Raw genomic sequence first — 23,309 nt, forward strand, 5'->3', positions numbered from 1 at the left:
AAATATTAGGCAAATATTAAGAAAGCATTTTTATAGAAAGAGTTGTCAGTTTCTCATAGATGAGTGCATGACATCTGCTGGTCAAATTATATAATTTCCCTCTCCAAAGGAATGGTGAGTAATAAAGCTGATGTGATTAATACTGTTCTCCTACCTAGGAATTATATATTAGATTTCCTTTAATCACCTTTAATCAGCAGGAAGGAGATTTTTTGGAATGGTGAATCTGGTCCTTTTTTTGTTTTTGTTTTTTTGGCTTGAGAAGTTCAAGAAGGTTTAAATAATTTAGATGTTTAATGCAACTTCTTTAACAGTACCTTAACTGAGATTTGGAGAGAAGTAATTCTCACTCAGGATCACACACAAGTGGGTTGGCCAGTTAACACTAGTACCCTGGCTTCTCCTACATTCCCAGACCAGGTTAAGTATTCCAAGACAAGGTTCAGGCTGTTAACTTCTCTATCTCTTGTTATTTGACTCAACAATTCATAAATTTTTATGGAATTATTAATACTTTGTGTCCAATGTCTTTCAATTTTTTAAAAAGTCTGGTTTACTGAGGTAAAATTTACATAAAATAAAAGTCACCAATTTTAACTTTGTAGTTTTATGACTTTTGATAAATGTATATAGTCACATTAACACCACCACAATCGAGATCTAGAATATTTTTATCACCCCCCAAATTTCCTTCAGGCTCTTTTGTAGTCAATCTCCTCTGTCTACTCTCAGGCTCTGGCACCCACTGATCTGTTTTGTCGCTATGGTTTTGCCTTTTCCAGAATGTTATACACATGGAGTCATATGGTATGTAGCCTTGTGTCTGTCTTCTTTTACTTGGCTTACTGATTTGATATTCTGCCATGGTGTTGCATGTATCAGTGCTTGGTTCCCATTTATTGCTGAGTAGAATTCTATTGCATGGATAAACCACAATATATTTATCCTTTAACTAGATGATGGAAATTTGAGTTGTTTTCGATTTTTGATGATTATGAATAAAGTTTTGATAAACATTTTTTATGCATATCTTCATGTGGATATATATATTTTTACATTTCTTGGGTAAATGTCTAGGCATGAAACTGCTAAGTTAGATGGTAAGTGCACATTTAATTTTATAAAAAAACTGGCTTTTGCTTTTTAAAAGTGGTTTTACACATATCTCTATTTTTCCTTATTTTAGCCTAATTCTAGTTGTGTCCCATACCATTATTGTAGAAATCTTTTGTACAAAATATAGCTTGAACTCCAAGTGTGACAAAAATGCAACAAGAGGCCTCTTTAATACAGGGTCATGATATAGTAGTTTTAGAGGAGCAGAATATTGCATAAAGGAAAGAATATAGCCTTGGAACCATCTGAGTTCTGTCACTTTGACTTTCTGCCTAACTTTTCTTTATTAGGTAAATTACCTAACCTCTCTGAACATCAGTTATTGAATCCTCAAAGGTGGGTGATACAAGTATCTATGTTGTAGGCTGTTACAAATTCCCCACATCATAGACGTTGCTGTTACTGCCATTAGATTAACAACTTTTGCTACAAGCAAAGGCTACATTCTAGAAGACAGATGGTATCACACTCTAGATATTTTAGGGATTCATTAGGAATTAATGTGTTTCTTCAGGGGCTGTAAATATGTCACCCAGAGACAAATGAGTTTTCTTTGGCTCTAGTGTCTATGATGTGTGTTTTTAAAATACTGCTATTCTTACAATTTACCCCAGATTAGCATTTTGTACTTAATTAAGGTCATGTCTTTTCTATGTCACTGAGAAATGCTATTGTCACATAAATTATGACGATAATAACAATGTGTTATATATAACTTATGTAATATGATTTACCTAGGCAAGGACCCATTTTAACTTAATAACTTCTGAAGGATTGATTTTTTTCTATAGCTCCACTTAAGAAGATACTCTTAATCAAACACAATCACAGTAGATTTTTTAACTGCTATTTTAAGACTGTTTTCACTCAGTTTACTGGCAGGTATTTAATCTGCTAAAAAAAAAAAAAAAAAAGTGTTACTCAGTTAATTAGGTTGCACTGACATCTGCTGGTAAGATAGAAAATTCCATTAAAATCGTGTTTTATAAATTTCAATAGAATCAAATAGTTTAATTCAGTCTTTAAAACTTGTATTTGCATTCTGGGTTTAACAAATTAGTGGCTTTACCTAATGATTTCTGATTCATAGTTCAATTTGAGTCAGGTGGTTTGTTAACCTGTTGCAACTTTTTTTGGGATCTTCCTAAAGGCCAGTGGCAATAGACACTTGGTTAAGAAGTAAAACATCTTTTAATTTTTAATTTAAAAAAATTTCCTTTTATGCTGGAGAATAGCCGATTAACAATGTTGTGATAGTTTCAGGTGCACAGCAAAGTGACTCAGCCATACATATACATATATCCATTCTCCCCCAGACTCCCCTCCCATCCAGGCTGCCACACAACACTGAGCAGAGTTCCCTGTGCTATACAGTAGGTCCTTGTTGGTTATCCTTTTAAAATTTAGCAGTGTGTACGTGTCAATCCCAAACTCCCTAACTATCTCTTTCCTTCACCCTTCCCTCCCTGGTAACCATAAGTTCATTCTCTAAGTCTGTGAGTCCGTTTCTGTAAAACATCTTTTAAATCATAACCTCTTCTAGTCAGTGTTTACCACTGAACGATGACATCATCAACTTCTTTTTTATCCCATCATCATGATTATGTCTTTTGGTCCTAAAGCAGTACAACAGTAGTGATGTTTATTAAGTTAGTCTTCACTTTGAGAAAGGATTCCTGGAAAAATAGGCTTAGGGTGTAGGGAAGGTTGTAAGCTCCAGCAGAGCTAAACTCTAGGGAATATTTTTTTCTTGTCAGGAAGTATAACATGGCTCCTTTAAAATCTACCAATTCAACACTGATTTAGGGTCACAGAATTTTACAAATGGAAAGAAAGTTACTAATCATTTAGTTTACCCCTCTCCTTTGTAGATGTGGAAACTGAGACCTAGATAAACTTACATAACTCATTACCTAGCTGATACAAGAAAAATGTCTCTTAATTCTCTTATTCCAGGATTCTTTCCTATATAAATTGTCATCACTAACTGTTTATTAAGTTTATTGTTTAAACCCCAAATCCTTGACCATACATAAATATGATTATTTGAAAATTTGTACTTAGTTTACTTTAACTTAACCATCCTGACTTTCTCTAACTAGAGATGTGTTATGAAAATACACACTATATTATGTAATATTGCTCTGTAGTTCTTCAGAAATATATGTTGATTCATAGGTCCTTCCCAGAAACTGAAGCTCCATTGTCTATTTCTTCAGATGTGAAAATAGAAAAAGGCAAGTGGATCAGAAAAAAACAAAAAAGTCAGAAATAAACCTTAACCAGGGAAATTTCTGGCTCCTTGATCAGATTTTGGGTCACAGAATTATGTACCAGATGTCTTAATAGTAATATAAACATGTCCCGCCCCTTAATTTTGTTCCAATAGGCACTGTTATATAAGATAAAACTTTAGGAATGCAACTGGCAGTGTCATAAAGTGTTAGTTATATAGATAAATTACCAATCAAATATTCTATATATGTCATGCACGTTTTTTCTCAGCTTCAGCACTATTGACATTTTGGGACAGTTAATTGGGGGCGGCAGTGCTGCAGCATCCTCCCTGTATGCCAGTAGACTGCTCCCATTTGTAACAACTAAATGTGTCTTCAGACATTGCTAATGACCCCTGGGAGGAAAATCAGCCCAAGTGAAGAACCACTGCTGTAAATTAAAGCTGCTTCCTTCAGATTTATTTTCTTTAATCTACTTAAGTATCCTGACCAAAAATTGTCCTTTTTCTTTTTAAATAAAAGAAATATTGACATATGAAAAGAGAAAGAGCCTTGAGTCATCTCTAGTTTAAATACTTCATTTAAATATTTCATTCTGAGCCAGAGCTAATAAAGTGGGTTCCTTAAATTGTGTTCAGTACTTGCATATTTATTCTCACTTCTTTTTATGCACTAAGGTATAATTTTGACACAGCTACTAATTCACAACCAAGTTTTTTCACTCTCAGCTGAGCTGCTCTTTATTTGTAATGGCTTTTAAAAAATTCTTTCATTTTCCTGATACTGTAAAGTTCTTCCTACACGTTGTGCCCTCTGAAACCAAAAACAACCAGTGAAATTTTAGGGCAGGTATTTTCAACCCCACTCAGCAGATGAGGAAATTTAGTGGAGCCAGGACTCAGTGCATGTTTCCAAAGAATCAAATGCTCTTTGTGTTTCATCCACAATAAGTATATTTTTGAAAATATTTGGGTTTTATATTGAGAGAGCCTTCATGAATGGAGAGGAGGTGGAAGGGGAGAGAGAAAGTTGGAGGAACCTAGCAGAAAAATAAAAACTGGTTTATGAAATACCATGGGGTAGAGGATGATCAGATCTCACCATTTATGTCCTCGTAGTTACCAATGAGATTTAGCACCTCTGTCTTCCTCTTCCATCACAGCATTGTCCTCCACTCCATCCCCTTCCTTCCCACTCCCTCTACCTCCTACCCTCCCCACTGCCACCACACGTGCACGTAGGTGTGCACATAGGCACACACACACACGCACACATACACTCACACATTCACTAATCTACTCCTGACTTTGTGGTCAAAGTCCTAGGTCTTTTTCAGAGGAACCATTGTGAGCATTTTTTGTTGCTTCCAAGTTTTTTTTTCCCTGGGACCAGCAAAGAGCCAACAATTCATTGCCTATACTCAAGCCTGGGAGCAAAGAATTTCTGGAAGCACTTCAAGATTCCTGAAGCTTACACTGTCCTGGAATCTTTCATTTGACAGTTGACTGCCTGCTTTTTCAGCCTTCTCAACATGGAGTTCTTAACACAGCCAGAGTCCTTCCAAATTCTGCAGCGTTTGTGCATGGAAAAATAAATTAAGAAAATTTAAAATAATATGCAATGTTGGGAAGTCTGATGAGAACCAGGTGCTCTCAGATGTGGTAATACTATAGCTATGGCAATGTTTCTTGGGGATATATAGCAATATGTATTAAAAACCCTAAAAATATGAAGACTAGATAGATCCAGGCATTGGACTTCCTGGACTTGATTTTAAAGAAATAATTATAGGTAGGCTCAAAGAGATCTGTTCAAGGCAAGGACACTTACCCAAATGTTGTTACAATAATAAGAAATTATCAAACAGAATAGCAATATGATTGATTATATAAACTATGGTTTACCCATCCAATGAAATACCAAACAAATCATGCTTTTAAAATATGTGCCTAGAAAAGTCAGGAGGAATAGACACAAAAATATTTAGCCATAGTTAATGTGGTTGGGGGCTTTTCATTTCTTCTTTATACTGGTCTGAATATGCCAAAATTGCTAGAATGAATATGTACTGTTTTAACTAGAAAAAGGGCATCTGAAATAAAGAAAATGAGATGAAAATTGCCATGATTATGCAGAAACACTGTTACGTAGAAACATTTGTTTCGAAGAAGCCTGAGCATCCTGTATTCTCCAGATCATTTGGAGCAAGAATAAGAGGGTGCAGGGAAAAAGAGTTTTAGTATACGTCTAGCCTCAATCAATGCAAGAGTTTTTGTAACACAGACTGAACTTCACTTTGTGTTCATATTTTCTCTACAAGGTCTGAAAAATATGATATGAGCAACTTAAGTGATGCTGAAGATAAGTTTAAGAATACAAGATGAGAAATAAAACCTGAGAATATTTTCCCACTGGAAAATTTTCCCATGGGCAATGTAGTTAATACCTCTAATCTTATTCGGAACAAAATATGAGAGTATTTGAAAATCTGTGTAAATACCAACCACGAAAGCATGAGTCTGCTTAATTAACATAGAACATCTGGATGGTAAAAGTTTATTTTATTTATCTGCCAATCTCAAGAGGCAAAAAGTCACTACCAAGGTTGGACAAAGCAGATAATTAACACGATAAATTTTTAGTGAGGCTGCGAGTTCTATTGGTTTTCTCTGATGGCATTAAGATACATACACATGCCCATGTAAAGGAACAATATACACTGAGCTAATTGCACAGAGACCTCATTGTTGGAACATTAACAATGATTATTTTCATAGCTTTGCAATTTTGAGAATATAACAGCATAATGGGAGCGGGAGGGGGCATAGGAAGAGGAGAAGGTGGCAGAAAGAGGCCTGAGTATTCCTTTCCACCAATAGTGAACGAGGAGCAAACACAGACACCCTGCGGAACAGATACTAATTCACGTAACAGGAAGTGGGCAACTTAACAATCAACTGATGCAGACTCCCTGTGGAATTCCTCTACTATGACTCAGGTCTCTTATTTTTTCCTGTAGCTATGTAATTGAAATGATCTCTGCATCTTTTGCTGGGTGGAGGGAAGAAGTTCTGAATGCAAGAGATTGACTTGTGCGTAATACACACGTTTTAGTATCCAGGAGATAACCTATGCTTTTATAACAATAAAGATCATTTGATAGTAAGGGTTATAATTTCTGCCAGTTCCTACTTAATCATTCTTTCAAAAGAGTTATTTTATACATGTTTCTTAAACAATACATACTTTATGTAAAATCTAAGAATTAATGTGCAATCTCAAAGTCAGATTCAGTGACAAAATGCGCGACCTGAATCTAGTAACACATTTACTCCTCACTGCATATAAGTTGCATGTAAGAAACAGAGACTACACTTTTTTGTGATCCATGCAGTAAATGTTCACAAAAATCAAGTGAACAACTAGACATCCTTTAGCTACTAAAATTAACCCTCCCAGTCCACAGAAATAAAAGCACTGATGGTTGCACCGAAATCATGCTGGGATAAGTTAGTCCTGGAAAGGGCTGGTTGGAAGGACCACAAGGGAAGTACAGATAGTCACAAATTTTCCACTCGTTTTTATATGGGATTGAGATTATTCTCTCCTCACATGGCTTTTCTCTATACCACAGGCTTTTGTTGAAGAGGCATTTCAGGCTTCAAATGAAAATAATCATCCTTTAATGAAAAAGCTGAGAGATACTTGTCCTGAGTTTCTGATCCTGGAAACAGCTTGCTAAACGTCCTTAAGGCAAGTGCCAGGAGTCAAAAAAATTGTAGAACATTACCACAACACTGTAAATCAACTATACTTCAATTTAAAAAAATTTTTTTAAATTGTAGAATGGTCTCAGAATGTAAACAATAAAATTGTTGACCAAGGAATTATATCTGTGGATGAAGACTTCTCACAAGAAGACCTATCTGGGTAATACCAGCTTCTTGGGTTTTGAAGTGTCTGTAAATTTTATATGTTAGAAGACCTAAGCACTTTTTCCCCCTTGTAGAGACTTCTGGAGTAGAAAAAAGTTCATGATGTGCTTAAAAATAAATAAATAAATAAACCTACCATAGCATGAAGAAGCTACTCAAATACTAAGCAGTTTTGAGGTTTGTTTTTGTTTGTTTTACTTTTACATTTTACTTCTGTGGTTGGCATATGGAAAACCAAACTGAGAAATCATAATGTTGGAGTATTTTAAGGGCATACTGTCATAGATGTTAACAAGCTTATTTATACAATAAGACCTCTGCAGAAAGTGCTCAGCTCGATGCCACATTCCAGAATAGCCACCATTGGTTTCTTTTTCTAAATTGTCTATGTTTACAGGTTTCACAAATATCCCCGAAGTCTTCCCAGTGTGCTTGGCAATGATAAAATTCATGGCAATATCATCACAGTTTTGAGTTTCATCTAACAAAGCATGGACAGCTGCAGGTTGCCTCTGAAAGAGTTCAAGGTATTTGCTATGGAAGAATGAGGCTCCAATCAGCACCAGAGAGTAATGGTCACCATTTCCAAACCCTGGTGTTTGCAGTTCAAAACCTCCATAACTGTAGACACCAGAGGAAGTAGACACATGCTTTCTTGGAACAAATCCTACAATTTGATCAGGAAATTGCTGAAAAGATGGAAAAAGAACAATTAAGTGTGGCATTTCTTTAAAGCTCACATGGTGAAAAGGCAATGATTTACTACAGAAAGAATTAAACTGATTTGTCAATGTTATTTTATTCCTGGCTTCTACATCTCAATTTCCTTTAACTCCAGACAAATTCATAAATCTATGTACTGATAAGTTTAAAGGTCAATTCATCATAACCCAAACCTCTAACAAAATTTCTAACCTCACAAACATTCTCCTAATTTACACATTATCCAATATTAATAAATTCGAGTTACCAAAGATTCTGGTTTTTCAGAGTTTGCTATAAGAGAAGTTGACTGTATGAATGATATTTATTATAGGAGATAAGAAGACAAAATGTGATTATTTTGAAAAATTGTCTTAATCTCTTAGGAGTATATAAAATTATAGCTTTACATGTATCATTTTACTGTTTTTCCGTGTTGATTTCAATGTTTTTGAAAGTCACCATTGATTTTAAATGATGTTTATTTTTATCCCTTTTCAGCTTGGGTGTCTCTTTTTTAAAAACATAAGAAAAAATATATATATATACACACATATATACACAACACACACATATACAGTTGAGCCTTAAACAATGCAGGGGTTAGGGACACTGACCCCCCTAGCGTAGTAGAAGACTCGTCTATAACTTTACAGTAAGCCCTCCGTATCCACGGATCTGCATCTCTAGATTCAGCCAACCACTGATCATGTAGTACTGTGGTTTGTATTTATTGAAAAAATCCGAGTATAAATGTACCTGTACAGTTCAAATCCATGTTGCTCAAAGATATATATATATATATATATATAGATAGGTAGATAGATAGATAGATAGATGGATAGATAGATAGATATAGACATATATATATAGATATATGAGATGTGTCAGGATCTTTGAAGGATAGTATTAAAACAATAATAGTAGGATGAGGGTGACTAAAAATAAAACAAAAATCAGCAAAGAAAAGCAGTGAATCATGGAAAAGAAACATGAACTTATAGAATTGAAAGGTTTAGTTCAATCTCACAAATAACTTGAGTTTCATTCATTTACGGAACAGACACTAAACTAGGGACACATGCACACAAGTCAGGCTGGGTTAAATCCGGTTTCAAAGAACGCATAGTCTAGAGAGGGTATGATACAGATATGTGAACCAGGAATTACCACACTGTGAGAAAGCTGTAAATGCAGCTGTGCAATTCTCAGGGGGGCACCGAGGACAGGATGACAACTGTGCTGCTGGGAAGCAAAGGGGAATGTCAAGGGTTGGGTGTAAAGGCTGGGAGGCTTCAGAGGAGATGTGCCACTTACACAATCTACGCGATGAAAGAGATTTCATGGATGAATGGAGGTGGAAAAGGTAAAGCACTGCAAGTGGAGGTGATGGGTGAGTGCAAAGGCACAGATACCTGTCTGCTCTAATCTTGCTTCTCTCTAGGCCCCAAATCACTACACTATGCAGGGCACTGATGGGACAGAACTTTAGGAGTCAGATTATTTTGTGCAATGGATTGAAACTGTTCTTGATGGTTTTATGTATAAAACCTAAAGTCATATTTATCCATCTTTAATTATGATTTACTTGGATTATTCTAATTAACCGCAGTTCTCATATTTCCCCCACCCTGATATTTTCAGTAAATTGATTTTTTACCTGAAATAGAAATCTCACAGCTGGAGTATTACATTAGAACTTTTCACCTAGGAAGTTTTTATTTACAGGGCTGGAAAAACTGCTGATATAGAAAAAATCTGTTGATCAGTACACTAGGCATGAAGCTGAAAACTGAAGTTTTGAGAATGATGATATCTGCAGAGTACTGTGACCACTTGCCATTAATACCTAATGTTGTTACATCCCAAGTCGCTAATTAAGGAGAGTTACTATAGTGTAAATTAGACCATTTATTGGGTAGCACAGTGTTGAATTACTGGACAGGGCTTCAAAGTATTTGTATGCAGTTCTCGTTTCAGGTACTTGTAGTGCAACTTGTAAAAGCTGTCTACTATTAACATATATTCAGTAGGAAAAAGGAGTTTTTATAGATACCAGGCAATTTATGCCTGTTTATCCCAGCTTGGGATTTAAGGCGGGGGGGGGAACTGCCACCACAATGGTGCATGCAGAATTATTAGTATTATTAATTTTTAAACAATGGTCTCAGAATCAGAATTAAATTTTATGGATGTAATAAATTGTTTCTTTCAAAGGAAGTTCTGTGCAATATTAATACAGAAATACACTTCTCATTTGAGATACAGGCAAAAGTGCCTCTGGATTTTAGTCTTTGCTCTATCATATACCAGATCGTTTCCTCATTGTTCTTTGGAAGTCAGTTCTAGCTCTTCTTTCCAATATACCAAATATAAATCAAATATAGATAAAAGATACTGTAACTTTCAGATTAGCTTAACTGAGCTCAGGAAATCTGATTATGACAAATTCATCTACCTTTTAGATAAATACTGTCTACGCTGGTTTGGGTGACTCTCACATTAAACCATGCTGCTCTGGTTAAACACTAGATCAGACTTTATACTGTTGATTTCATAAAGGATGTAGCAACATTACCTGCCACACGGAGAAAGCAAAAACAAGGTCTTGGGTGCTAATTAGCATGTCATCATCTACCATTAACACCGCTGAAATGAAAGGAAAAAAATGTAAATCAAACAGTTTGGAAATGAAGACAGAAGTTATAAGATACTTCTGGTGTTTTTATAAGTCATTCAAATGAAGTATTTTCTGAATGAAATTCAGTAAATAAAAAATGTATTCTTGGAGAGATTTGTCTAGCAGAAAAACTTTTTACTTGAAATGTAATTGATTTTTATAATTTCCTGAGGGGGAAATTATCATGTATTTATCATCCATTATCCTAGAAACTAATGAACCTATAAATAAATAAAACCAAGGTTTTTTTAAGCAAATTACAACCTCATGTAACTGCTCAGTGGGAGGAAAAGGAGGTGACAAAAAATACATTAAGCGTAAGTTAAATGGCATTTTACTAACTTCTGTGATGCCGTAATATGTAATCATAGCATATCTTCTTTCACAATATTAACCTCTTTGTCATTGTTGCAAGGTATATGCGATTTCTTCCCCAGGAGACTGCTTCTTGACATCTTGGAAACTGCCCCTTAAGTTTTTCAAAATGCTTTCTTATGATTAAATTTCCCTATTTTCTCCACACAATTAAGGCAAGTAGAAGGCCCCAAAGCCACGCACCCACCCACAGCTTTGGTTAGCTGCAGCCCTGCCAGACTAAGAACCCAGCTGCAACTCACCATTGGTTTCCAGTTCAGGAAAGACCTGGAGTCGATTTCTCATCCTGTTTGTTGTCTGTACTTTGAAGATCACAGGGACAGGGTGAGGCCCTAGAGAGTTCCATAACTCATCTGGTCCCTTCTCCCCAACATTGTTCCACACCACAATCACTTTGTGCAGATATGGTACTGCCTGATAATGATTTAAAAGTCTCAATAAGAGATCTGTTCTGTTGTACGTCTGCATTATGAGAGTAAAGGAATCCTGGGTGGACTTGCCCTGGGATTTTATTTCCCTACGCAAAGTGAGCAGCTTGTCTTCTTTGATATTAGGAAGTAAAGCGGTCAAAGCCCCAGCTACCAGCAGTAACACAAGTATTACCACCAAAGAGAAACGAAGTACTCGAATCCCCATCACTCTTCCAGGGAGTTTGCAGATGTGGCAACACCTGGAGTAGAAATGGAAATAAAGTGCAGAATCTTAGCATTCTTACTAGTTACCATGTTTTTGTTTTTGCTTTTTTGGGGAGAGAGGTTAATCATCTTTTAGCTGATTCAAGTTCAGTTCACCCTGCCTCTTTGATAAGGTGATTTGGCCTTAGATAAAAACTACAGTGAATAAACCTTTCCTTCTGGGCCTGCTCGCTTTGCAGCTGCAGACAAAGGGTTATCTACACACCGAACAGGAAGAATTAAGCAGTGCATTTTAAAATTTGCCCTCACTTCACTACTAAACATTTGGAACTGAGATTATTTTTTTCAGATAGGATTATATTTCTCTTGGTAGTATACTAATTCTTTAAGCAGCTTTATTGCGATATGGTTGACACATAAAAGTTGTATATATGTAAGGTGTACAACTTGATGTTCTGATATATGTATATTTCAGTACACTAACTTTAAACTTACATTTTGGTAGCAAACTTTTTTCCAAGTGGAATCATATGCAGAACCCTAATATATGAAATAATAGTAATAGCAGCAGAAGCAAACGATTATAGTGGGTTTATTACATTCTAGGCCCTGTACTATGTGCTTTGCATGTCATAGTACGTGCTTATTTACTCAGTAAATTAAACAAATAACCACTGAGCACTTACTGTACCATGCACTGTTTTAGATTCTGTGAATACAGCAATGAATAAGATAGACAAAGTCTCTGCTGTTAGTAACAGAGGAAATAGTAGGGCCAAACAGATAACGAAGTAAATAAACTCAAAGCTAATTCAGCATGATGGTAACAAAGAGAATAAATCAGAATGACATGATAAGCAAGGGCCAGATTATGGGGGATCTTGTTGGCCTGAGTAAAGAGTATGGATTTTATTCTAAGTGAGATGGGAAGCCATTGGAGGGTTTTGATCAGGGGAGTAACAGAATCTTGTTTATATTTTACTATTATTATTATTCCCATTTAATAGTATTTGGATGCTTACAGAGGTTAAATAACTTTCTCAAGGTTACTAAACAACTGAAGTAATGGATCTATGATTTTTATCCAGGAAAAAACTCCTGCCAGAGCCCAGGCTTTTCATCATCATGGGCTGGGGAGTGTACTGCCAGATTCAAATGCGGGTTGTGCTGAGGTAGGGCTCTTGAGCTTCCAAAGCAACCTCTGTCACAGAACATGAGGATCACCAGGTATTGTAATCAGCTCTGGACTCTCCTATTCCTAACTATACCTACAGGATCTGCCCGAGATGGCTATAGAAGAGTAGGTGAACAAAAACTAAGGAATGTGGCCTGGAGATTTATTGGTCAAAATTTTTTGTTTGATCAAAACTCAGTCACAAATGTAAGGAAAGGTTAAATCTCATACTGTTCTACAGATACCCAGAACTCTGATTTCTTGGCTTCCAATACAGTTTCATTATCACCCCTACTGCCTCGTTTTGGAGGACTGTTGGCTTTCAATTGCTGCTGCTTTTTGATTCTTCTGCTATTTCTGCTTTTGATTTACTTACTTTACTTACTCCTCCACAAGCCTCCACAAGCTTTTGAGGAATGTCTTCATTTTCTATTCTGGCAGCTGAGACTTCAAATACATCTCAGCACTTTTCCTAGATCTATTCTACTACTCTATTCAAGTACAAAAGCCTGAAATGAGGAAAAAGAAAGCTTAAAGAAATTTACTTATAAAAAGACTGAAAAATCAACCAGGAGTTTCTAGACATATAAAAAATATCTTTAAGAAAAAAAAATAGATCTCTCAGAACCAGAAAGAATGAGATATTATTATTCTTGATGACTTTAATTGACCCATAGTCTATCCACTCTTACTACTTTTAATACAATTTTTCCTCTCAGGCTATACAATAAACCGATACCCTTATCTATTCCTTATTACAGATAAATAATATCAAGTTGGAAAAGACTTCTCACTGCTAACTCACACCTGTGGTGTGCTAACTGTACAAGCCACTGTCACTGTTCTTCCTTGTATAACACTGCTTCTGTACAGTTTACTTTGGTTTCCTTCATGAAAAAGTGCACTATGTCTGTATGTAAGCTCTTGATTTTTCACCTTGTGGTTTCAGTTGGGCATCTGCAGCTAGGCCATCATTCTGCAGACAATCCTAAGACTAGTCTAAATCTTCCTGTCTAACAGATTAGGTTCCAAATGAAATCTCACTTTGCTATCCAAATGATGTCTGATCAGTCTTCTGTTTTTCATCGAGGAAACTTGGCAGTGGTGGAGTTAAAGTGACAGTCACATTCCCCTGATCTTGTTTCACATTGTGAGGTGTGTTTTGTAACTGTAGCAACAGTTTTTCTCTATACAGTTCAGCAAGGACATAGAGAGGCCATATAGCCCATGCCTTTAACATCTCTCTTTAAAGTTCACAGAAGTGGGGACTGGAGAATTCCAAGGCTTATAGGGGAACACACCCCATGACGTGATAATGCACTGAGGCCTGTGCAAGCAAAGGAAGAACTTATTCATAAGGACAAGGGAATGGTCATTGTCATTCAGCAACTCTCACTTTTCAAAAGTCCAGATTTGAAAAGAAATATCCCCTTGCAGCAATATTTTTGGAGAGCTTTCAAGGATATTCTCTCCTGGACTTTCTCTGCAGCCTGTTCTGTTAAGAAAAGAAATTTTGTGTTTCTCCTTTTATCATAGCTTCACTCTAAGATACGAATAAAATGAATTATTGTTGAAGTAACTTCAGCTTTACCATGATTACTTTTCAAGGATGGTAATTTAAGGTTTGAGAGCACAAGCGTTTTCACTGTATACACCCTTTTACTAAAACAACATATACTGTTAATGTGGTAAACCAAAGAGAAACCATTATGAATTAATAATCTTGGTTCAAAGGCCTTGATAATCCTTCTAATATTGACTCAAAAGCAGGTCTCATAAAACATATTTTCAGTTCTGAGTAAAAATGGCTGGTTATAAGCACTCAGAGTTAAGACTCCTCTGACAACTGCATTAAAGTATACCCTGATTAAGATCTTTATGTTCATTTTCCTCAGCTGAGTACTATACTCAAAAACTATAGTTTATAGTATTATACTATAAAACTATAGTTTTATAGTATATATACTGAGTACATACTATAAAACTTACATAGCAGTGTCTCTAGTCTCTAAAACAGACACTGATAGCTACCTGGCAGTTTTAGTGAAGAAAAAGTAATGAAGATTCATCTCTATAGCCTACTATAAGTATACATTGTTAAAGATAATCGTGAACGACTGTTTCACTTTTATCTATACTTTTAAGTGGGAGTTACCCTCCGTATCTGTCATAGAAATTTCCTCTTTCAGATAGCTTCTAATCCCCTATTCCACTTGTATCAAAAATGTTTTGAGAGATATAATTTATATCTTTGGAAAGACAATGTAAATATTTCATGTAGTATTTATTAAATGATATAGCCCGATAAAATTATGTTACATTTGTAGTCTACATAGAAAAGCAAGAAGAACAAAAACTTTATAGACTGCAGTGCAAGTGGCATCTCTGTACTTTGAGAATAGTTAAGTCTGGAACTTTATTGTAGGCTTACTGGAAACAGCCTTAGAACAGTTTGGAGAGTGATGATGACTTCATAGCTATCTGGATTTCAGTTTATAGCTTTCTTCTGTTCTTTGTCCAGAGAAGAATCTATCACTTAAATCACAGCTTTGAGTTTTGAATGGGGGGATATGAAAAAGAATACATCTGGATAACCTATGTCTTACTTAGAAAGGACCAAGAATTAAAATTATTTAATTTAAAATTATATCTATTGATATATATATTTCCTGGCACCCTGCCTCATTCCAAAAAGGATCTGACAGTTCTTAGTTTATCCCCTTTCTGCCCTTCTTCCATGACTATAGTAAATTAAATGTGACTTTGATAAACACAGTAAATGTCAGCAAAACAAAAATTCTTCTTTTTCTCCTAATCATCTGCAAAATCAAAGATCCCCAGATGATATTTTTTGCACATATGTTAACTTATTTAGTTCCTCATGAGTAGAGAGCACATCCTTTTAGTTATTTTGAGATGGTTACATAGCATCTCCTAGACCAAGGGTTTTCAACCAGGGACGATTTTGCTCTCTAGGGGACATGGGGCAAAGTCGGGAGACATGTTTTGTTTTTGTTTCTGTTTTTGTTTTTGTTTTCTGCGGTACGCGGGCCTCTCACTGTTGTGGCCTCTCCCGTTGCGGAGCACAGGCTCCGGACACGCAGGCTCAGCGGCCATGGCTCACGGGCCCAGCCGCTCCGCGGCATGTAGGATCTTCCCGGATTGGGGCACGAACCCGTGTCCCCTGCATCGGCAGGCGGACTCTCAACCACTGCGCCACCAGGGAAGACCCTCAGGAGACATTTTTGATTGCTGTGATTGGGGCTAGGAGATGCTAGTGTTCTCTGGTGGGTAGATGGCAGTGCTGCTGCTAGACATCCTCCAATGGACAGGACAGACCCCAGAGCAAGGAATTATCCAGCCTGACATGCCAGTGATGCCAAGGTGGAGAAGCCCTGTTCTACATATATTTTACCTTGAACACGATCGGGGAGGGACTGCTAGCCAGGTGGCCCCTGAAATCCCTACTGCTATTTATTATGCTCAAACAATGAAGGATAAAGCAATGTCTCCAAAACTGCCCCAATATCTATCTGCCTTATGATACAAACACATCATAAACTCAGAAAACTGAAAGAGACCTCAGAGCCCTCCTAAGCCAGCTTCCTTGTTTCATAGATAAAGAACCCAAGGTCGAGGCATAAGGAATTTGCCTGAACTGATGCAGCTGCACACAGTTAACCAGCAGCAGAGCCAGGTCTAGAATCCAGATCTCTGAGGGCACAGTCCACGACTCTTTCCACTGTGTTATGGTAAATTCTGCAAGGATGTGTCATAACTTAGTATATGAGACTGTCCCTAAGGTACCTGTAAGATAATATGAATATTAATATTGGTATGTTGGGTTTTTTACAACTTTATTAAGATTTATTTCACATACCATAAATTTCACCTATTTAAAGTATACAGTTCAGTAGCTTTTAGTGTATTCGCAGAATTGTGCAACCAAGTCTAATTTTACAACATTTTTAACATTCTAAAAAGAAACCCCAGACCCATTCGTTAGCAGTCAACTCCTCATTCCCATTTCCTCTCTTTCTCCACCCCAGCACCAGGCAAACACTAATCTACTTTCTATCTCCATAGATTTGCCTATCTTGGACATTTCATATAAATGGAATTATACAATATATGGTCTTTGTGCCTGGCTTTTTTCACTTAGAAGAATGTTTTCAAGGTTCACCCATGTCATAGTATATATCAGTACTTAATTCTTTTTTTTTAATTGCCAAATAACATTCTATTGTATAGATATACCACATTTTGTTTATCTGTTCATCAGTTGCTGGACATTTGGGTTGTTTCCACATTTTGCTATTATGAATAACGCTGTTATGAACATTCAAGTACAAATTTTTATGTGGACATGCTTTCATTTCTCTTGGGTATATATCTGGGAGTGGAACGGTTGGGTCATTATATCAGAATTTTTACATATTTGAGAATTGAGGTAGCTTTTGGAAAAGCATTATTTGAAATTTTAAGAAAGTTTCTTAAATGTGGAGATTAGAGTAGGAAAGTAAATAATACAACGAAGCAACAGTTACTAATTCTCTAATGTTTGTCTTTAAATGAACGAGGCAATTTGAATTTTCAAAGACCCGCTCTGTAGTTATTTACTACATCTATCAAAGTTCCTTAGAAGGAACACTACTGAATGAAGAATTCTTTTCTCCAGGCTAGTTCCTTTGTACTGAAAGCAATAATTATCCGGACAAAAGCTGAAAACAAATAGCCAGAGCGTAGCATAAACAAAGATTAGTTATGTCCTCTGACTCATAAGGTAGAAAAGCAATGAACAGCTTCACGTCATACATTGAGAAGCTGTCATTTTCCTTTTAATGCTACAGGTGGTGGAAGAATAACTATTCTACCATTTGATTATGAGATTTGCCTCATATTGTATTCTTCTCTGGCTCATCCTCCAAAATGTGTACTTGCCTAAAAACTGATGATTATAGAAGCCAGATGCTCAAAAAGGTGTCCTCAGCTGCCACGAGATAAAAGCATTCCAAGGTAGAACACAGAGGCTAATTCAGAACCTGGGCTTCCCTTCTATGAACATGCAAGAAGAATCAGAAGAGACAGTATACACCTGATGAGCAGTTTCTGGGCCGGTTTATGGCATGTAGATGACAAACACTGTTCCAACTGAGGCAAAGGCACATGTGGTACCCAATTCCAAAAGGACTTTCCTCTTACGATACCTATAGCCAACGTGCTGACCCATGACTCCAAGTGTTGGTACATGCTATCTTCTCTACTACAAAACCCATCCCCCTCTCCACCTGGCACACCCCTACTCCTCGCCCTCCTACCCCCAAGTCTCTTTCAAACATCCCCTCCCCTGTGGATATTTCTCTCACCACTCTCCATCCTCAGTGCTCCTGGGAACTGGGAACACAGGGCTACTAGACTTTGTGTCCAGGTATTACAACTACCGACCGTGCTTCCAGCTCCTTATTGACTCTGGCTGTACCTTGAGGGCCGTTTCTGTTAGGCTTTGTAATCCAGAACAGTGCCTGGTCATTTTTTGAGTAAGGGCTCACAACTCTCTGTGGCTGAAAGGAGTGGGGGAATCTATGTTTAAATGGTCTTAAACTTTGCAATGAATAAGGAATGACTGAAATTTTAAAAGAATAAACTCAAATTAAATGCAAATTAAGGCCCAGTTAAGACTCAAGAAACCTTTCCCTCTATAAAAGACCTGCATTATCCCCCGTCTGGGGACCAGGACAACAAGTCATGAGATGTGGTCTCTAGCTCAGGCCACATGAGTCACCTTTCTACCTTTAGTTCTGTGGCCAAACTACTTAATAAAAGATGTCTTAGAAGCTGATTTTTTCCAAGATACTCTGCTCTTGGAGAATAAGCTGATTTGCCTTGGGAGAAAACCATCACTTGTTAGATAATCCCATCCTTGTGATTTCTGGTAACAATAACCAGAAGCTATATTCCTAATCCGGCAGCATATATGATTTACACAAACAAACAATAAAGTCTTGTCCAGGTGAGAAATGAAAATTTAGTTTGGGTTCAGAAACTGACAAAAACCTATAGAAACCTCAGGACAGTTGACAGAACTAAGTCAGAACACCGCCCAAGTCAGTTCACTACTGCTTAGAGTAAGCCTCTTCCATTAAAATTTTAAGCAGCACACACTAGAATCTACTTCAGTGCAAAATCCAGAATGCCAGAAATAGTACATGAAAGGTCACTGTTCTTTATGAGTCTTTTCCAGGTGCTAAAGAGTATTCTAAGAAGAGTTTTTGCCTTTGTATTTTCCTATATTCAGGAAATTCATTCTTTTCACTGTTATTTTAGAAGTGCCATACAGTTTTTCTCATTTTCAACGAATGCTATCCTCTCCTTTCTAAATGATTTCCCCTCACTTTTCCTTCTAAGGAGCCCATCTATGTTTTTATGGTTCTTCTTAAGTCCCATCACTTTTTTCACAAGTCTAAATACATGTTGTTATGTTACCTAACAACTCAAATCAGTAATGTTTCAAACCTTCAGAGACACGGGAGTTAAAATATATCCACCCCATTTTGTAGATGGGCTAGCTGAGACTGAGAATATTAAATGATGTTTCCTGAGCCACAGAAAGAGTAGTGGGTCCAAACAAACTCCCGACTCTCACACTTGACCTACATTGTATTTTTAGTGTCTTTCAAGTAGTCTCTGTTTTCTTTTCAGCTTTGTTCTAGTCTACAAGAATATTTCAACTTTGTAGGTATTGACTTTATACTATAATCTGGAATACTATTTCAATGGATAAGATCTAAAACAGGCAATACAGTATGTTCTAACAGACCCTGGCTCAAGTAAAAGCTCTTATTTCCAAGGAAACAAAAACACCTCTATAGGAAACAATTTTTCTCAGATAAAAATACTGGTATTTCACTTATGTCCATAGCAGCATTATTCACAATAGTCAAAAAATGGAAGCAACCCAAATGTCCATTGACAGATGAATGGATAAACAAAACATGGTATAGACATACAATGGAATATTATTCAGGCTTTAAAAGGAAGGAAATTCTGACACATGCTACAACATGGATGAACCTTGAGGACATCATGCTCAGTGAAATAAGCCAGCACAAAAGGGCAAATACTCTTTGATTTCACTTACATGAGGAATATAGAGTAGTCAAATACATAGAAAAAGAAAGTAGAATGGTGGTTGCCAGGGACCCAGGGAACAGAGAAATGGAGAGTTGTTGTTTAATGGTTATAGGATTTCAGTTTTGCAGGCTGAAAAAGTTCTTGAGATTGGCTGCTCAACAATGTCAATACACTTAACACTACTGAGCTGTACACTTAAAAATGGTTAAGATGGCAAATATTATTTGTATTTTACCACAATTTTTAAAAAGTTAAAAAAAATACTGGTACTTACCTCATTATGGTAAAGTTTTAATTTTTTTAAAAAAATTTCCTTATGGCTCCAGTAATTGATAGGAACAGGCTCTCTTGGCACTATTAGGGGAAATCAAAGAATTTTCTGAGATGTTTTTGTCAATCAGCAGGAAATTTTTTAAAAATGCTTTTTAATGCTATCGTCCATAGGCTTTGAATTATTTTTAGAAATTAAAAATTGCTATACTGTGTTCTAAAAACTACATTTAGGCAATTAGGTAGGTGCTACCTGTCAGGTTGGTGCTAACATTGCTATATTTTTTGTTTTCATCTTTCTCTTAGGTATCCAGAAGCAGAATAAACTCACATCATCCTGATGATCTAATGTGTTTACACGTTTGAAACCAGAACATATATACCATGGAGCAAGACCTCTGAATGCATTAGCAACTTGCACTTGTATTCAATTTCTAGATTTTTAACTATCTGTAGTTTTATCTACCATCAAAACTCCTTTTTTCACTAAAGGTTCATAAGGCATTCAATTTGAAGTACTAAAAAAAACTCAGGGTCTAAAATAGGGTTGCAGGTAAATGTCAGGGTTGATTACTGAGGAATGACAGATGGCATCTTTCCTATTCCTTACTATTGCCCAAAAGGAGCTGGAACCTTGGCTGGAGATGAGCTTCTGCCCCTTAATCTTCTCGGCTTTCATTCCTCACGGTCCTTAATCACATGTCTAAGAAGTTAGGGTTTTTTCCCCCCATATAGTCTGCACAGTTAACCTAATGCAATTAATTAGTAGATGATCTAAATAAATATTTAAAAGTTCAAGGTAGAAATCCATTTATTGGTTTAAAATGTTCATTAATATATCTACCTATTTTATAATCTTATAAATCCATAACATATGAAGGAATTCAGAACTGATTGGAGACCAGCAAGATACTGCATCTGTAATGACCACCTGAATAGACCTGAAGAATCATTTTTGATTTTCCAAACTTATATTTTTTCATGATACAAGTTACTGAAGGGGTAAAGGGATGGCTTAGCATGTATCTGGACTCATCAGGTGACAGTTGTTCCTCCTCGCTACACCAAAAGCACCTCTTGTGCACATCTTAAATATCATTTAGTTCTAAAATCCTGAACTGATTTGCCCTCTCCTCACATCCCACTTCTTCTTCCCATAAAATTCCTCCAGGGAAAGAACTTTATCAGGCTTTTTAACCTACCCCCCTTCCCCAACCCCGTGCCCAGCACAGAGCTTAGCACATAGTAGACACTCATTAAATGATTGTTGAATGAATGAAACTAACTTTTATTTTGATATGACAACATATACTGGTTAACATATATGGGAAAAACACTATTTCAAGATGGCAAATCAAGTGAGACATGTCAAACATTTTCCACTCATAGCACTTTTCCTGATTTAGTGCCCAATTTATATTTCTAATAAAATATTTAGTATTGAAGTTGGTAATTATGTCGTCTAAGAATGAAAGATGTGAAATGGCATTGCCACTTTTTGAAAGAAGGCCCTCACCGGAACAGCTATCTTCTATTCTGGGGAGTGAGCAGTGGGGAAGTTAGGAGTTCCAGGACCACTGTAACTGAAATTAAACTTCAATTTCTCCAACTTATTTCAAAACTATTTGAAAAAGGGTATTGCAGATTTCTCCATAACCCAGTTGAACAATTTCTCATCTGCAGCAATACAGGGCAAAATGTAGAATTTATTTTCAAAGGCAGAATACAAAAACACAGGCTCAGATTGCAGCTGACCTGGATGAGTTAAGAGAACGATGGAAACCAGTTGCTGAAATTTAGTTATTTCCATATATGCACACCCCACCCCCACCCCCAGTTACATCATACTGAAATAAAGCAGCTTTGGAGAAACAATCGCAGTGGAAATATTTATCTTCAACCTAGTTTGTACCCACTTAACGTTTCCCCAGCAGTGCGGTACAGTAAAACTCAGTCTATGGCTAATATAAAAGCTTCCTAAAAATATAAGTAAATGTTACTAACTGAAAATATTTCTATGTTTAAATTAAAATAATGAAATATACGCCAAGAAAGACAAAGACAAAGTACTCTTTCCAGAACTTAATTTCTGAAATCTAGCTGTTTTTACACAGCAGTTTAATTAATACGAACATTTTTAAAAAATGTAGAATAAGTAAATTTTATTTTCAAAAATAAAACCACAGAATCACTACCCCACACACTCACAAAGTTCCAAGAAGGATTGTAAAACACATATATTCTCACTGCAAAAAGATTTTTAACACGAGAGCATTTTCCTATTTCCTTACCTCGAGTGCAGAAGACTGCAGTGGGACCTAGCCGATTTATTTGCTTCCAGCTTGGTTACGATGAAACGAAAGGGGGGTCTCGCTTGCTCATTTTTCATTTTTTTTCCAAACCCAGCAGCGTGCATTCACCCGGCATTACTCGCTGGATTGATAACCTGGATGAAACGCTGCCCACAAAGAGAGAGCCTGAAGCAGAGGGCAGTCCCGGGTGGCCGCCCCTCCCTTTCGGTGACGCTCCACTTCCTGTTAGACTAAAAAGCTGTTCCCAAGAAGCTCGGTTTTGTAGTTTCTAGCCCATCTCCAAAAGCCAGTCCTCCTTTGCCCCATTTCTCCCCGCCAGGGTAACAACTTTTAATCATTCAGGTGGTGGACCACCTGACCTTACCCAAACAATTTCCCAGAGAGGCGTTGGAAGAGGAGTTCCAACGACCGTGGGTGCCCAGCACTGGCCCGCCGGTCTCGCCCCTGGCGCTCCGCACGCCCTCACGTCCCACCAACGAGTCAGTTTTCCCTGCACTTCCCTGAAACGGGCTATGGGGTTCTCACGAGAATTAGAGCCACAGCGGCGGCCTCCGGGGTGACCTGGAAGTGAAGGGGACGTGTAGGAACTCGAGTTTTGGGTTATCAATGGATTGAGATTGTCTGGGAAGCAATGCCTTAACCAAACCTCAATTTCAACACGGTCTCGTAGGATCTCCTTTTAATAGGCTCTTTTAAATACCTTTAACATTCTTTCGGAAGACATTTATTGATTGCCTCCTGC

General features: G+C 36.9%; 1 protein-coding gene across 2 annotated transcripts; it reads right to left on the reverse strand.

The window, feature by feature from the left end:
* Positions 1–5,893: 5,893 nt before the first annotated feature.
* On the reverse strand, positions 5,894–23,065 carry EXTL2 (exostosin like glycosyltransferase 2). 2 transcript variants are annotated; one of them, XM_060090199.1, is made up of 6 exons: positions 22,932–23,065; positions 22,547–22,713; positions 20,260–20,339; positions 11,288–11,715; positions 10,569–10,639; positions 5,894–7,977 (listed from the first exon to the last, which is right to left on the reverse strand). In XM_060090199.1, the coding sequence occupies exons 3-6, from the start codon at positions 20,262–20,264 to the stop codon at positions 7,489–7,491; spliced, it is 993 nt and encodes a 330-aa protein (XP_059946182.1). In that variant the 5' UTR covers positions 20,265–20,339; positions 22,547–22,713; positions 22,932–23,065; the 3' UTR covers positions 5,894–7,488. The 2 variants fall into 2 exon arrangements, with proteins under 2 accessions (XP_059946182.1, XP_059946180.1); XM_060090197.1 differs by having other exon boundaries at positions 22,547–23,065.
* Positions 23,066–23,309: the final 244 nt, after the last annotated feature.

The sequence above is a fragment of the Mesoplodon densirostris genome, chromosome 2, assembly GCF_025265405.1.
Source record: "Mesoplodon densirostris isolate mMesDen1 chromosome 2, mMesDen1 primary haplotype, whole genome shotgun sequence".
Taxonomy (NCBI): Eukaryota; Metazoa; Chordata; class Mammalia; order Artiodactyla; family Ziphiidae; genus Mesoplodon; species Mesoplodon densirostris.